This window comes from Amphiura filiformis, chromosome 3 (assembly GCF_039555335.1).
Source record: "Amphiura filiformis chromosome 3, Afil_fr2py, whole genome shotgun sequence".
NCBI classification, from domain to species: Eukaryota; Metazoa; Echinodermata; class Ophiuroidea; order Amphilepidida; family Amphiuridae; genus Amphiura; species Amphiura filiformis.
The window spans coordinates 4,075,033-4,090,153 of NC_092630.1; the positions used below are offsets into that span (position 1 = coordinate 4,075,033).

Consider the following 15,121-nt stretch of genomic DNA (forward strand, 5'->3'; position numbering starts at 1 on the left):
TTCATGAAACACACAAAAAGGGGTGTTTTTCAAACCACGTGTTCGCTAAATTGAAAAAAAAAGGTATTTTCATCGAGCAGCCTACGCGTTCCTGCCAGAAAAAAGTATATTAGAAATATCGTTCGCGTTTGAGCGAAAATGGGGTATTGCCGAAGGGCAAATAATTCGCGAAATCGCTAAAAAAAGGGGTGTTTTTCCCCTAAAAACTTCGCGAAATAAGATGCAAAAGGGGGTGTTTTTAAAGTTCACCGACAAGCATGAATACCCGCGGATGCACAGAGTGCGGGGACCGGGGGGGCATCTAGCTTATGATGAAAGTATAAAGCCCGATTCAGACTCCACATGCGGCTGCTAAAGCCTGCGATGTTGCGGCTGTGATGAAATCTGAGCTAGGGTTTTTACGAGCTTGGCCGCGAAAAAATCTCATCTCTCAATGGAATTTTTATCGGCAATGAGAGTTGAATTTTTGAAAACTATTTTGCTCTTTCATGATATCGCAGCTCTGCATGTGATTGGCTGCTGGAAAATCAATGTTAGCAGAATTACCTTAAGGCCTGATACAGATTCCACATAATGGCCATGATCTTGTGATATAACATTGCTGTACCTTCTAAATATCATTGCTCGATGCTGCTTAGAAGTTAGAGTCTGAATCGGACTTAAACCTGTGTTGAAGTCTATGGGTCTGTTTCTTCATCTTTAGACATGGGGTAGGTTTTTCACAGAAAATCCTAGACATGGATGCATGACTGCATGTTTCGAAAAATCATCAAAAAACATGGGGTAGATTTTAAACAAAAAAATCCTTAGAAATAAGTTTTTGAAACAAATCCCCTAGAAGAGCACAATCCTTATAGAAAACAGGTATAGGGTTTTGAATCTCACCCATCAAAAAAAATGTTAAAGTTACGGCATAGTTCAATATTTTGTGTGCATTGCATGTTGCTAGAAACATTTGTCAGTTTTCCACTGTGGCCAAAATGTCAAGAAGTGTGCACATGTTCTTCTTGACAAAATGTTATGAAGAAATTTAAAATGAAAGCTCTGAATGAAGCTAATCATTTTGGGGGAAATTGCAATGGAGACCAAAGCATACCGAGCGGAGTTTGTTGTAACAGAAAATGCATACAAAAATGTCAGAATATATACAGGTCCTTATTGATGTTGATTGGCAATGGGCTGTTCCATTTAAAATGCATACACCCTCTGTGGAAGACATGACCTTAATCTTCCACACAGGGCTTGTGAATTTCAAATGGAGTTACCTGAATGGGTGACTCCATTTGAAATGTACACCCCTGTGTGAGAGATTGAGGTCATGTCTTCCATAGGGGTGTATGGATTTCAACTGGAATTGCCTAATAGACTGAATACATCTATGGTGGACTTCAATGACTGCTTACAGCAATCTGGCCTCAATAAAATTGCAAATGTCTCATTGTATGTTAGCAAGAATGTATGATTGTGCATAAGACTGACTAGTATAAGAACAAGTCTACGCATATATTGTAACACATTTATTATGGGCATTTATATGCATTCATTCTATTACAATGCTCCCACATCATAGAATACATACGAAGGGTGTAATTACAGAATTCTTTGCTGCTTCTGCACTCCATCAAATGCATTGCTTTTAATATTTTAAAGTGTTCATTTTTTATGTGATTTCCGTGATGATGTACATTTGGACGAGTCTTAGTTTCATACTCCAACATTTTGCAGTGTGTTTTCTGTTTTATCAAACCAAAATCAAAAAACTCTGTCATGATTTTCTGCTGGAAAAAACCCCATATTTTACATGTATTACTGCAGCATGCAGGTCATCTGAGATGCTGATGGACGATGGGAAATGCTATGTTTGTCACAATTTGGGGGGTAGGGGTGGGTACACTCTAAAATATTTGCATCTAATCTTTCACTTAATGGTCCGTAACCCGATCGACAGCATTATCCCCGATTTTTTTCATTGTTGATGAGGTTTTGGTATCACATAATAGATACTATTTTTCTCATTACTATCCTGAAATTTGACGCTCCAAGTCGATGTATTTCGGAGAAATCATGAAACACATCGTTTTTTACAGGCTACCAGTTGTTCTCATTTTACACGACACGGGAGTTTTGGGTAGTCATAGAATGAAATCGGAATAGATTCGGAAGACTTCACCCAAGTACTAATTCGTCCGCAAAAATACATCAAATAGGCCCCCTAATGTCAAACTATAGATGGCGCTATAATGATATAAAACAAAAATAAAGAAATACATAAGAGGCGTAAATAAATAAGGAAACATGACCTATATTGTCAAGCATGATACGAGGAATATGAAAAAAATTATGAGAGCACCTCCCCACATTAAAAAATTAGTTAAAAAATAAAACAAAGAAAAATCATAAATATGTGAAAATGTGCATCATATAGCTAAAAATAAAGAAATAATTAAGCGAAGTAAATACAGCATGGGCTATCTTGTCAAGAATGATAATGAGCGCAGTGATATGTAATGTTTTTTTTAAGATTAATCAGTATGAATAGAGGGTATAAAAGTGTACAGGGGCGAGCTGGTTTTTAGTGCCAAGGCGAACACTTCCTGTTTCCACCGGGACATGCTCTCGGCCGTTGTTTCGGGATGCCTGACCAGAATGCAATTCACGCGTACCAGTGTATTGGCTTGCTAATATGCTAATTATTCACATTTATGCTGAAATTGTTCCCGTTTTCTCACATAGATGGATAAAGGGGACAATATTTGACATTGTATGTAAGTTTGAAGAGAATCCATATCCTAAACCGATAGGGTTACCCCCCTTTAAAGATAAAAATAAAACTTTAGCAAAATTTGATGGCTATGAAGCAGAAAGGCTTATCCCCAATGTCACTACAGTGGATTTGGGATTTCCTTTGTGTGCACATGTCATTACATTGGAGTTATGTCTTTGTGGTTCTGAGCCCTGGAATTAATGTCTTTCCATTTCAGTACATGTTAATAATCTGACATAGAATAACCTTTGCATACAGTACTTGAACTTATAAACCATCACTGCTATGCTACACCCTACACATGCCCTCCCAGCTCATTATACTGCATTGCTGATTTTCATTACATCTAACAGTTATGTAACACTGTAAAAGTGGAAATTTTCTCACAATTAATTTTTTGCGCTTTTCCAATTTTGAACTGTTTCCCTTGTTTTTAAATTCGCAATTCTAAGTTTCCTTATATTGACCTAAACAAATATTTTCACAGTACTTGAAAATGTAGGTGATAAGGGATGCACCATTAGACTTCAAGGGGGTAGGAAGTTTTGAAAAAAACTTCCCCCACTACATGAGCAAAAAAAACCAAACTTTCCCCACCAACACTAAAAAAAACCTTTCCCCACCTTACTGTGTATAAATTAATGAAATTTAAAAAAAACTTGCCGATAAAAAATTCCCTGACCCCAACTTCCTAACCCCCCTTGAAGTCTAATGGTGCGTCCCTAATGTGAACTGCTGGCTACCAGAGCTTTAGAGTTTTGCAGTGTTTTCATTATTTAAAAGTGTCAGATGGGTTATTTATTTAGGAAAATATTCATGTAGATTTTTTTTCTTGGAGGAAATTAATCAACCAGTTAAAGATTTTTTTTACTGTTTTATTACAAACTTAATGAAATGCTCTTAAAAGCCTCAAACAAGCTAAACAGGTGTAGCCCTACCACAGGGCCTTTTTTTAATTTTTTTTACATACTATTATACTCCGAGACATCATGCTATAAACTGAGAACTGCTAAAAACCCAGTGATAGCTCACAACCCACTAACCGCTGTCCCCGAGAACAAAGGGCCCTACGAAACTTGCCAAACTGGACAGCGGTTAGTGGGTTAAGCGCGCTTCAGACTCAGTATTATGCGTACAATATTGTATGTACAATATATGCGTTATTTAATCTATTGCCATTCTATTTCAGTAATGTTTAAGTTCTAACGAATGTTTGATGACCGAAAAATCGATAATATGTTACATACAATATCTAGCAGAAATATATTATCGATTTTACGTCATCAAACATTCGTTAGAACTTAAACATTACTGGAAATAGAATGGCAATAGATTAAATAACGTATATATTGTACATACAATATTGTACGCATAATAAAAGTCTGTATACTGCTTTAAGCAGTTCTCGGGGTATAGCTTGTCTCTGAGTATAGCATGTAAAAAAAGAAAGAAAAAAAAGGCCCTGTAGTAGGGCTAAACAGGTGGGTTGGGCTATTCCAGTTGAAATATGTACACCCTCTAAGGAAGACATGATCTTAATCTTCTACATAGGGAGTGTGAATTTCAAATGAAGTTACCTAAATGGGTGTGTTCATTTGAAATCTACACCCCCTAGGAACTAGCCCTTTTTGTAAACCGTGATGCCACTATAATAGCGAGCGAAGTGAGAAGCGAGCAAAGGATTGTTGGAATGTTTCCCGGGGAATGTTTATTGAGTAAATGACAATTTTCTATAAATTTTGATAGTAATTTACACATTGCATCCTAATTTAAAGTGGTATGAACCTGTGGACCAAGCATGATAGCAGGTATTCCTTATAGAATTTCTTTAATAATATTTTGATATTTTCATAGATCTGCTGATAATAAATCTGAAAATATTTTTAAAAAATGGAGCGGGGTTGGAGTCAGATTTTCAGCAAAGTCAATTCCAAAAAGGGTATTTTCCCCAAATTTTACTACAGGTTGGTTTATAAAAATATCAAAATGGTTGCTTTCTCATCATAATGTTTTAAACAAGTACCGTCGGATCCGTAGCGGTCGCTGCGGGACAAGGAATTCAATTTTGCAGTGTTGGTGTCTTTGAAGCAGGCTCAAGTTTGTAAAATTTCAACAACAAAAATTTCGGAAAAAAAAAAAAAAAAAAATAAGGAAAAAAAAAATTTAAAAAAAAAAAAATTTCAAAAAAAAAATTTCAAAAAAAAAATTTTCAAAAAAAAAAATTCAATTTCCCTTAATTCTCTTCAAAAAAAAAATCCCAATTTCCTTAATTCTCTTCAATTTCCCTTAACTTCCCTCAATTTCCCTCATTTTCCCAAATTTCGGACTAAACTCTTTTTCCAGTATGGGGCGGTATAGGCCCTCCCCCTCACCAAGTATCATAGCCATGCGACAAACAATGTAGACGTAACAGCATTTTTTAGCGTTTGTTACTAACGGACGGACGGACGGACTAACAGACGGAGAGGCAGCTAAAAATGGTTCATAGAATTTGTGTGTTTTCACATAGTGTTCAGGTTGATGTTGAATACTTTGAAAGAGTAAAATAAAAAATATTACAGTTTCTGAAAAATTCAGAAAACAAAAATTTGATATTTAAGCACAATTTGCTCTTTGATTTGCATCATATGCGTAGATATGATGCAGGTCGATACTTGCACATGTGATGACTTGGACGTGTGAAAAATATGTGCCCTGTTTGACTTGGCTATGCATTTTACCCTCAAACTTGCAAGATTCCCTGGATATCGAATCACACTTGGTCCACCTTAATGAAATCAAAATAGAGAAGTGTATCCAAATAGTCAAAAATTGATTGAAACTGAAACAAAACTGGTAGTGACATAAGCTTAAGTGTAAACATGGTAGTATACCCCCCCCCCCTATACCCTGATGGTAACATAGATCATAGATGACAACAACAGCCTCAAAATGGCACTTTGTCACCAAAAACAAGTCTTATTATCAGTATAGTGCACTGACTTAGCATTTTAATGTTGCCCCAAGGGGAAAGCCTCAAATCAAGTTGAGTTGAAGATATACATACTGCATGGTTGGGTTATGTAGGGCACACAGTCTACATGAAAACACTTCAAGTGCTCAGTCTTGTGTAGCATTCAGGATTGCCACAAAGGTGCCAATAACATCGCATTGGGCTGCAAATTGCTTGTGGCTCCTTAGAAATTGAACTGTATTCGCAAATAGCTGTTGGTTTCAATGCGTATATGCCCTTTGCATGGAGCCGTCATCGTGCTACCAAAATGAGGTTCTCCCTGCAAACACATGCGCAAAATGTGCATTATTGTTTTTCGTTTGCACCAGAAGGCTTTTGCAAAGCGTATGCAGTAATTAAAGCATGCGTGTGACAGGCGTATGTTTTTACGCACACAACATGCACTTTGCCAGTAGAACCTCGTTGTGAGATGACCATGCGATCTGCGAATATCAGTTTTGTTTTGCAAATATTTCATGAGCTTTTTGTGTATCCAAAATGCTGAATGGCCATATCAAAGCATTTTGTGAACATGCATCGTATATTGGTAGACATATTAGCATAAATCCCAGGCTGGGTTTGGGATAAATCCCCCCCAATATTTTGATAATTTATTTTTGTAAATTAACCTTACATTTTGTCCATTTTAGCTTAAAAAGTTCAAATTGTTTGTGCACTTCAAAATGTTTGTTACATCATATTTCACCATTTTGGCTTCAATATGTCAAAGACCCTCGCTGATCCAAACTGAATGGCAAGACAGCGAGTGGATTTGGTACAACCGAGCAGCAAAATGTATGGTACCTTGTAGTTTATCTCCGATGGATAATAATATAGAGCTATACAGCCACTTTTAGTCTGAAATGTTGTGGCAAGTTCTGGCAACACTTTGTAGCATTGTGTTCATTTAGCTGGAAGCCAAGGAGTGAGTCAGATGGAAGGAGGAAGTGGGTATTTTCCTTGGGGAAGGAAAGAAGATTTTTGTTTGTTTGAATGTGTTTCTAACATCACACAGTTTGATTGGGGTGTAGTGATTTGACTGTTTTAAATTAATCAAGTAGGGTGGAATTATTAATCAGGTAAATTAATTGAATGGAACTAAATTGGATTCATAATAATATAAGGCTATTGGCAATTGTGTTTGGTGTTTATTATATCCGGACAATATCATGATGAAAATTAGGCACCTTGAATGAATCATACAAAGTACAATAATTATTATTAGAATGCAACTATAGTCATGCTTGGCGTATTTTTTGGGGGGCTTTGGGGCGCCAGCCTGTGGGGTCAAAGCAGGGGCGGAAGAAGAAGGCGGCAAAAAGAGGGGCGGAAGAAGAATGGGCGTGCAAAAAGAATTAGTAAAGAAAAAAGGGCAGAAAAAAAAAAAAAATTGTACTATACATCAAAATATGGGGCTTTTGGGCGGTAGCGCCTATAAATTTTTTTTTTTTTTGCTCTTCACTTTTTCAAACGACTGTAAAAAATTGGGGCAACCTTTTCGGGCTGTTGAGGAAAGGCGGCAAATTGGCTTTTCTTCAGCCCCGGGAAGGCGGCCACGGCACGCCACTGATAGTAAGAGGTTATTGTTTTGTTATCTTGTACATAAAATGTGATGCAGCACATCATAAAGGGACGGGGGGCTTTGCAGCAAAGTGCTTTTCAAAATATAGATTTAAATAGACAGAAAAAATAAAGAAAATAATAAGAATTTGTGATTTTTTAAAAGCAAAATATGAATGCCTTGTTTAATTTTAGCAAATGAGGTGCCATTTTGAAGCTTGCAAAATGCTTTCAAAGCAGAAATACTGAAGTCAAAATTAACTTCACCTGCAAAGTCCCCCCTTTTGATGTGCTACATCACAAATGATTTAGGATACCTGCGTAAACGAAATTTAACTTATTCATTATCATTTCAACGTTTTTTGTTTTGTTTGATCAGGGAGCTCTCATATTCCTGGTTTGGTAGACCATCAAAATATTGATTCTATGATTGTGAGAAGTACAAAGATGGAATATTGTGAAATCATATAGCGATAAATGGCGGGATTTGAACTAAAAATATATTTATGATAATTGATATGGAAAGCGATCATAGCCCCCTGCTGTAATTATTTACGGCTGTCATCATTCTAAAATGGACATAACTTGAAAGAAATTGCTGCTGCACTTATGTTTTGATGGGGTTAACAACAGTTGGTATTATTTGATGAAGTAGACTTTGTTAAAATTGGTAATTTTATGCCATGAAAATTATACAACTGTTGGACAAAATATTTTGATATAAAATTGATCAATTGAGCCCATATTTATTGAGTCGAGCTATGAGTTTTAAAATATTGGACGAGGACGTAGTCGAGTCCAATATTTTAAAACTCATAGCAGACCAATAAATATTGGGCAAAAGCATCAATTTTATCATTATTATGTGTTGGATCCAATATTATCACAACTTGGATCCATCAAAACATAATAATGCTCAATAGCGTAACTCAAAATTGTTTTCTGAGCTGATGGCATGCAATAATTGTATGTAAATAAAATGCAAATCGTATAAAATTTAGTTACCTAAGCAGATCTTAATTGTGAGTTGACATTTAATAATTTGCTATGCAATCTACCATCTGGTGAAAATTGGTATCATAAAATTATTAAAAATGAAGGGGTACATTTTTATGTGTGCACATTTTTTACTTAAAAGGTGATACAATAGATATGATATACAAATAATTTTGCCAGGTAACAAGGGGCGGATTTAGAGGGGGACGCACCCGGCGCACCCCCTCTAATTTTTGCAGAGCGGCGCCTGACTCGGTGTATTTTTGCAGAGTGGCGCCGAATTTGGCGCCCCCAAATTAAAAATTCCTGGATCCGCTCCTGGTCACAAGTAAAGTTGTTCCACAATGCTCAGAATAATAACCATTACCCCAAGACAGAGAATATCCAAACTTGGACTAAAATGTGCGATATTTGTCTGTCCTCAGAGAGGATCATTTATTCAATACACATATACCAATATTTCTACATAAAGCAATAGTTTGAAGTACTGATCATTTACATCACATAATTGGATAAATATCTTTGGACCTGAGAAAACTCTATATAATATTAGGGCTTGAATAAATCGGAGAGCAAACATTATCCATAGCCACTACTTCCCGGTAAACATACCACTGAAAGCTAATTAACAGTATATAATATAATATTAGGGCTTGAATCGGAGAGCAAACATTATCCATAGCCACTACTTCCCGGTAAACATACCACTGAAAGCTAATTAACAGTATATAATATAATATTAGGGCTTGAATAAATTATCCATAGCCACTACTTCCCGGTAAACATACCACTGAAAGCTAATTAACAGTATATAATATAATATTAGGGCTTGAATGAATCGGAGAGCAAACATTATCCATAGCCACTACTTCCCTTTAAACATACCACTGAAAGCTAATTAACTGTATATATTATGACCTGGTAAATCATACCGATAGCCACTACATCCCGGTAAAACTACCACTGAATGCTAATTTAACATAACATAATATTTATCAAGTTAACCTAATATTAATTATTAGGCCATATGATCAGAATTGGTATCATTAACATGATTAAGAAATAGTATAAAGATCAATAAACCGCCCTTAAAGAAGTACATTTTTCACATCAGGGCTGGGCGGGAGGGAAATTTCATCTCGATCCACTCTGATCAATTGCAGACAAACAAGTGACGATTCAAATGAGCTCGGCAGCCAACGTCACAGTGCACAAACAAAGAAGAGAACGCCCATTGGATGAACGGAAAAGGCCCATTAGCATTGACAACAATACCATAAACAAAGGGCTCAACCATTCTCTGCTGGGGTAAATTGGTTCTATTTAGACAAGCTAAATAAAACCGTATTATAATGCTCTGCATGCTGCAGTAGTCATTATAGGCCTTTTCTCAAAATATCAAGAGTTATCTTTTCTCAAAATATCAAGAGTTGTATCAAGAGTTAGACTTGTTTGTACCCATTCTAATGCATTTTTCATGCTGATTCCAAATATTATGGTTGTGAATATTTGTAATTCTGAATTTTTTTTATTAAAAAAAGAAAATTAAAACTTTTCATCTGCAGTCAACACCCACATGGAATGAAACTCTAAATTTGTATTGAATTTTAAAAGCCATACAGCAGCTTAGAAATTGAAGTGTCTGATTGCTGTCAAATTTTGACATTTATTATATGGAATGCAATCATGCAGGATCAATCATTTGTCATGCTAAATAAATATTTTTTTCAATTCTGGAATCTGGTCAAATTATCAGGTGACAAATTGTTTTTTTAAATACCTTCAGAATTGGAGCTATCATGATGTTCCCAGAGGTATGATAATTTCATATTACTGAAAACAATGGAAAACAAAAAACCTTCTTCTATAGGCAGATGGAGGGACTTGCTAATAAGTAGGGTCAGGATTTGTTTCCGTTTTTTCCTGGAAGAAGCTAAAATGACTCTACAAATCACTGATAACTTGCAAACATATTTGAGATTTTAAAAAAATCAGTCAAAATTAATGCACTGCAACCAAAAAACTACTGTTTCTCATTTCATACAGCTAAAAAAGAAGAAAAAAATCCCAAAATGCAAAATCTGGGTCGGTCAGGTCCAATTGAGCAAGGTTGTTTTTTGTCGCCTTGCCACTACTTTCAGCCATATTTGAAAATCAGTTTTATCAACAAATAACTTGTTTTACTTCATCTAATCACATTCTGTAGAAAACAGGATAAAATAAATGTAAACTTTGTAAATCTTGTACGTAATCTGCACCTTTCACTGTCAAAATGTAGATAACTATAAGCTTCAATATCTTGATCATGTTTCAGGTATTCATTTTGACAGACGTGACAAATATGTAAATCTACTCAAAATTGCCTTATGAAAACAGAGCGCATAGAGAAAATTGGCGAGTGTAGCTAGACTAATCAGGTTTACAGCCAGCGAATGTTGAGATAACCGGATTGACTACGAGCAATTTGGGGGAGTGTGTGATAGATTTAAATCAACAAGATTGAAAATATATGGGTCATAAACATATCAAAAATATGTACTGATATGATATAGATATGAAATACTGTATCTGATTGTTGTCACTTGAAAAAATAAACTGCAAGCTGTAGCCAGTGGTTGTGCTACAGGGGAGAATAGGGGAATTTTAGGGGCATACACAGACACCTACATCATAAACCCTGGGTGTTCAGCAACATATATAGTCCCAAATAGGCTGATTTTGCATGTTTTAGGCACTGACTCTGTGGCGTGTGTGCAGTCTCTGCACTGTGAATTTTCCCCAAAAATCAAGTTGATTGATTTTCCCTCCCACTTTAGAAATGAAAAAAAATGTAAAACTGTACCTTTTAGAACAAAAATGGCTACATTTTCTACTAACTACATCATATTTCAACAAAAATTACCAAACTTTTATGAAGTTCAGGTTCCTACACCCCTGAAAAAAACACACCTTCATTGTCCCTCTCACACCCCTGAAAAATACAAAGGGGTACAACCCTTCTGATGTGGCTGCTGACCAAAGCAACCATTTTGCATTTTCAGTGATGCTCATTTTGCACATGTAAGCGTATGAGTCAGGGGACGAAGGAAACACCATAGGAACCAGGAATAAGGAAGGGAATGTATATTGCTTACTTACACTAGGATCCACAACATGCTCATCTACCAGGAGCACATTAACCCCAATACATTTGTACATTCATTGAATGAACTTTGAAAATTTGGGTACAAAAACTCATATTCTGCAACTTGAGGTCAAATTTTACACTATGATTGTTTAATTGAGGTTATTGAATTTTGCCATGGGGATGAGGCCATTGTGGTCCATAGTGTTAATGGAAGGAAGACATATCATCTCATAAACAGACAACTCAGCAAAATCATCACAACTTCAAGCTTAAACCGCGAGCTAGCACTAGCATTTCAAGGATCATTTCGCATTGTCATCCATATATGCAGTCGTCATTTTGTGAAGTTGTAATTTTATCATGATTACTGTATAAATTAATGATATATTCTCTTTATACAGGATAGAGTAGGTATTGTAGAGATATCGAGGCAGAGAATCAGAAAGTCTTCCTAGTTTATACATAACTCAGGATTCAAAATGCCGCATGGCTGGAAATTTCTACGAGGTAAGCTTAAAACTGGATGGATTTGTATCCAATCCAGTGAGTGGCTTGATGTGTGCATGCCCTGGAAGAATGCAAAGATAGTCCTGACTGCTGGCTAGATGTGAACAAATGCAACTCTCTCTGCTGCTACCAAATAGCTATGGCTACACCTTAGCATTTTTTAAGCTCCTTGGAATTTTACGTTTACCTTAAGGGATCTAAAATGAGCGTTTATTGCGTTTCAACAGTATTTTTTGAGGGACATGAGAGCACCTCAGACCTATCGAATTGCATTCTGAATCTGAAGCATGTCTTTCTGATATCAAATAATTTTCATTTTTGAAAATCACAATATAATACAAATTTTATGACAAATTATAAAAATTTGATATTTTTCAAATTTTGATATATAACAGTCCTCAAAGTAAATTATATAAATCTAATGATATATTCTTAAAGTGTATGTAGCAGGGAGGAAAAGCCGACGGTCAATTGAAAATTTTGACCTTTCATATTGAAGATATGGATTTTTTTCCCAAAAAGACCTAATTTTTTTTTGTGTTTTGGGAAAAAATCCATATCTTCAATATTTAAAGGTCAAAATTTTCAATTGATCGTCGGCTTTTCATCCCACCTACATACACTTTAAGTATAAATCATCAGATTTATAAAGTTTACTTCAAGTACTGTTAAATATCAAAAATATCAATTTTAATGATTTGCCATAAAATGTGTATTAAATTGCGAATTTCAAAAATCAAAATTATTTGATATCAGAATGACATTCTTCAGTATTCAGAATGCAATTCGATATGTCTGATGTGCTCTAATGTCCCAAAATAAATACTGTCCAAACGCTCATACCCCAGCCCTTAAATTGACAGCATTTTAGTAACAAGTGTGATCTGCATCTTGCAAAAATGTGTTTTATAGTTTGCAGTGTAAACATTTATTTGTACATTGCATGTACGTTTCCCATTGTCATGATTATTGCTTGAGGCAGGCATGTGAGCATCCTCAAGATATAAGTAGATACCAGTAGGCTTTCTTGATGGGAATTCATAATAAGTTATAGTATTTCTGTGAGTACGTCGTCTGTGGTCTCCCCCCGTCAGTCTGAAACACCATCAGTCCGAACCACCGTCAGTCCGAATTTTTGGGTTAGAGGTTAAGTTTAGGGTTAGGGTTAGTGTTGGAATTAGGGTTAGGAACCCTAACCCTAAAAAATTTGGATTGACGGTGTTTCGGACTAACGGAGTGTACCCTCTTCTGTTATCACAGTACCGGTTCCTATATGAGTTGTCAAGTTTTCATCAGATATGTCTCTGACTTCAGTGGTCATGCTTTTGTCAGATGTATCTCTGAAGTCTGAGACACATCTGAATGATCTGGCGAAAGCTTGATCACCCATGTAACCACTCACAGGGACCGGCTGCACTGGTATGATAACCGACAGCGTACTCATAGAAATACTATAATTGTTCCTTAAGATATGCTAAATTGTTGAATTCTTTGAATTCTTTGTACATATTCTGCAAGATGCATGTTTTTGTTTTTCACTAAAATGCTGTGAATTTAGATTGAAATGCAAATTTTGCCATGAAAGTTTATACCAGTACGCCTAGTTAATCCCTAAACTGTTGTGATGAAAATGACCCCATTTTGAGAAAAGCATGTGCCTTAGTTTGCCCTGTAAATTGTGTTAGATGTTATATTTTCTTTGATTCAGGGTTATAAAGTGGACAGCATGGTAAAAATTTAATTAAGTTGCATGGGTAATACTGGTGAGTTCATAAGGTGATATAAGAGACTAATTAACTTAATTAATTAATTTGTTAAGTGGTTGGATATGAAGCAGACAGACAGACAAACAAACGGACAGACTAATTTGTCACTATGGTGCACTATTTGTATATAGTCGAAATCTTGATAATTTAAGCGGAAAATCCATATTCACTTCATTACCAATGTTTCTTCAATGAGATCATTCCAAAGTGTTATTACACACGAATGAAGGTGGGGTTGTGCGGTCTGCATGACAATCTAATTAGACACGCTGCGTAATTGATGAGTGGCGGAAATTACTATTTGTATGACCTTGTCCGTTATTTGTTTTTCTGTGGAAATTAAGTCAATCAATTAAATAATTTGAAGACATATGGGTGAATGTTTAATCAGACATGAAAATTATTGTCATGAATGGATCTTAAACATTGCATGTGGGGGCAGTTTTTGGGTTACAGAAACAAATAAGTATGAGTCAAAGGCGATTAACCCCATGAGAACTACCTGCCGATTGGCCAAAAAGAAGTTTTCATTATCAATTGGACCAATCAGCAACATTGTTAGAATAATTTCACCACGCAAAAAAATTGGGGTGAATTATTTGCAAAGCTCCATTCTGATTGGTGATTAAAGTGAAGATATCATGTAATTGACCAATCAGAGGCAATGTTAGATCAGCAGGTAGTGCTCAGGGGGTTAAAGCAGCTGGTTGAGAATAAATGGATCATAATAAACAGAATATACGTAGACTATAGACTGCAGAAAGTGTGTAGCGGGAGTACAGCTGCTTTGAAATAATAGGCAGTTTTATGAAAATTCTAATTAATTCATGTTGAATTTCAGTCTGTGATAGAGGAAGAAATTACTTTCAAACAACACTTTGTCGTAGACAATATTTTTTTTTTATAAGGAACAGTAAAATATGTAAAATGCTTATTTCCTGATATATATATTTTTGATAGATAGCTAGTGGTGTTTATGATTTGCAAAGTGGATGTCTATGAAATAGTGAACCTGTTGAGAATCTCATTTTGTATCATACCACTACTCTAAAAGCTTATCCAACGACTGAGAAATATGAATGTATCCTCCTGGTAGATGTATAATGAAACGAAATGTTGTACATATTGTTGTACTATGTGGTTGTGCATTAAAGATTTTAAAAACAAGCATTTTTGAGGTTTTGAAATGAAGCTCTTTTTGCATGCATTATGAAGTTTATAATGGGGAGTAAGGTAAAATTTTGGTAAAGGAATTGCCAAATCTGCATGAGCTGTATGGTAGACCATTGTAGCCTTACCCAAGTTAAATTTTGATTGGAATAATTATTATGTAAGGAAGAATTTATATGTATCGATCCGGGGGGGGGGCACTCAAGTTTTCACAGTGTACACATGTGTGATCAGAGATT

At 35.6% G+C, this 15,121-nt stretch overlaps 1 protein-coding gene across 7 annotated transcripts in view; it reads left to right on the forward strand.

Annotated features, from left to right (window-relative positions):
- Positions 1 to 15,121, forward strand: part of LOC140147895 (actin-binding LIM protein 2-like) — a 428,263-nt gene that overhangs the window by 19,375 nt on the left and 393,767 nt on the right. Inside the window, exon 2 of one of the 7 annotated variants that reach the window (XM_072169674.1) lies at positions 11,841 to 11,946. The exons of the other annotated variants lie outside the window; for them this stretch is intronic. Within the exon in view, the coding sequence (XP_072025775.1) occupies positions 11,919 to 11,946 (28 nt within the window). The 5' untranslated portion in view covers positions 11,841 to 11,918. The remainder of the gene's footprint in view (positions 1 to 11,840; positions 11,947 to 15,121) is intronic. 7 annotated transcript variants of the gene reach the window in all.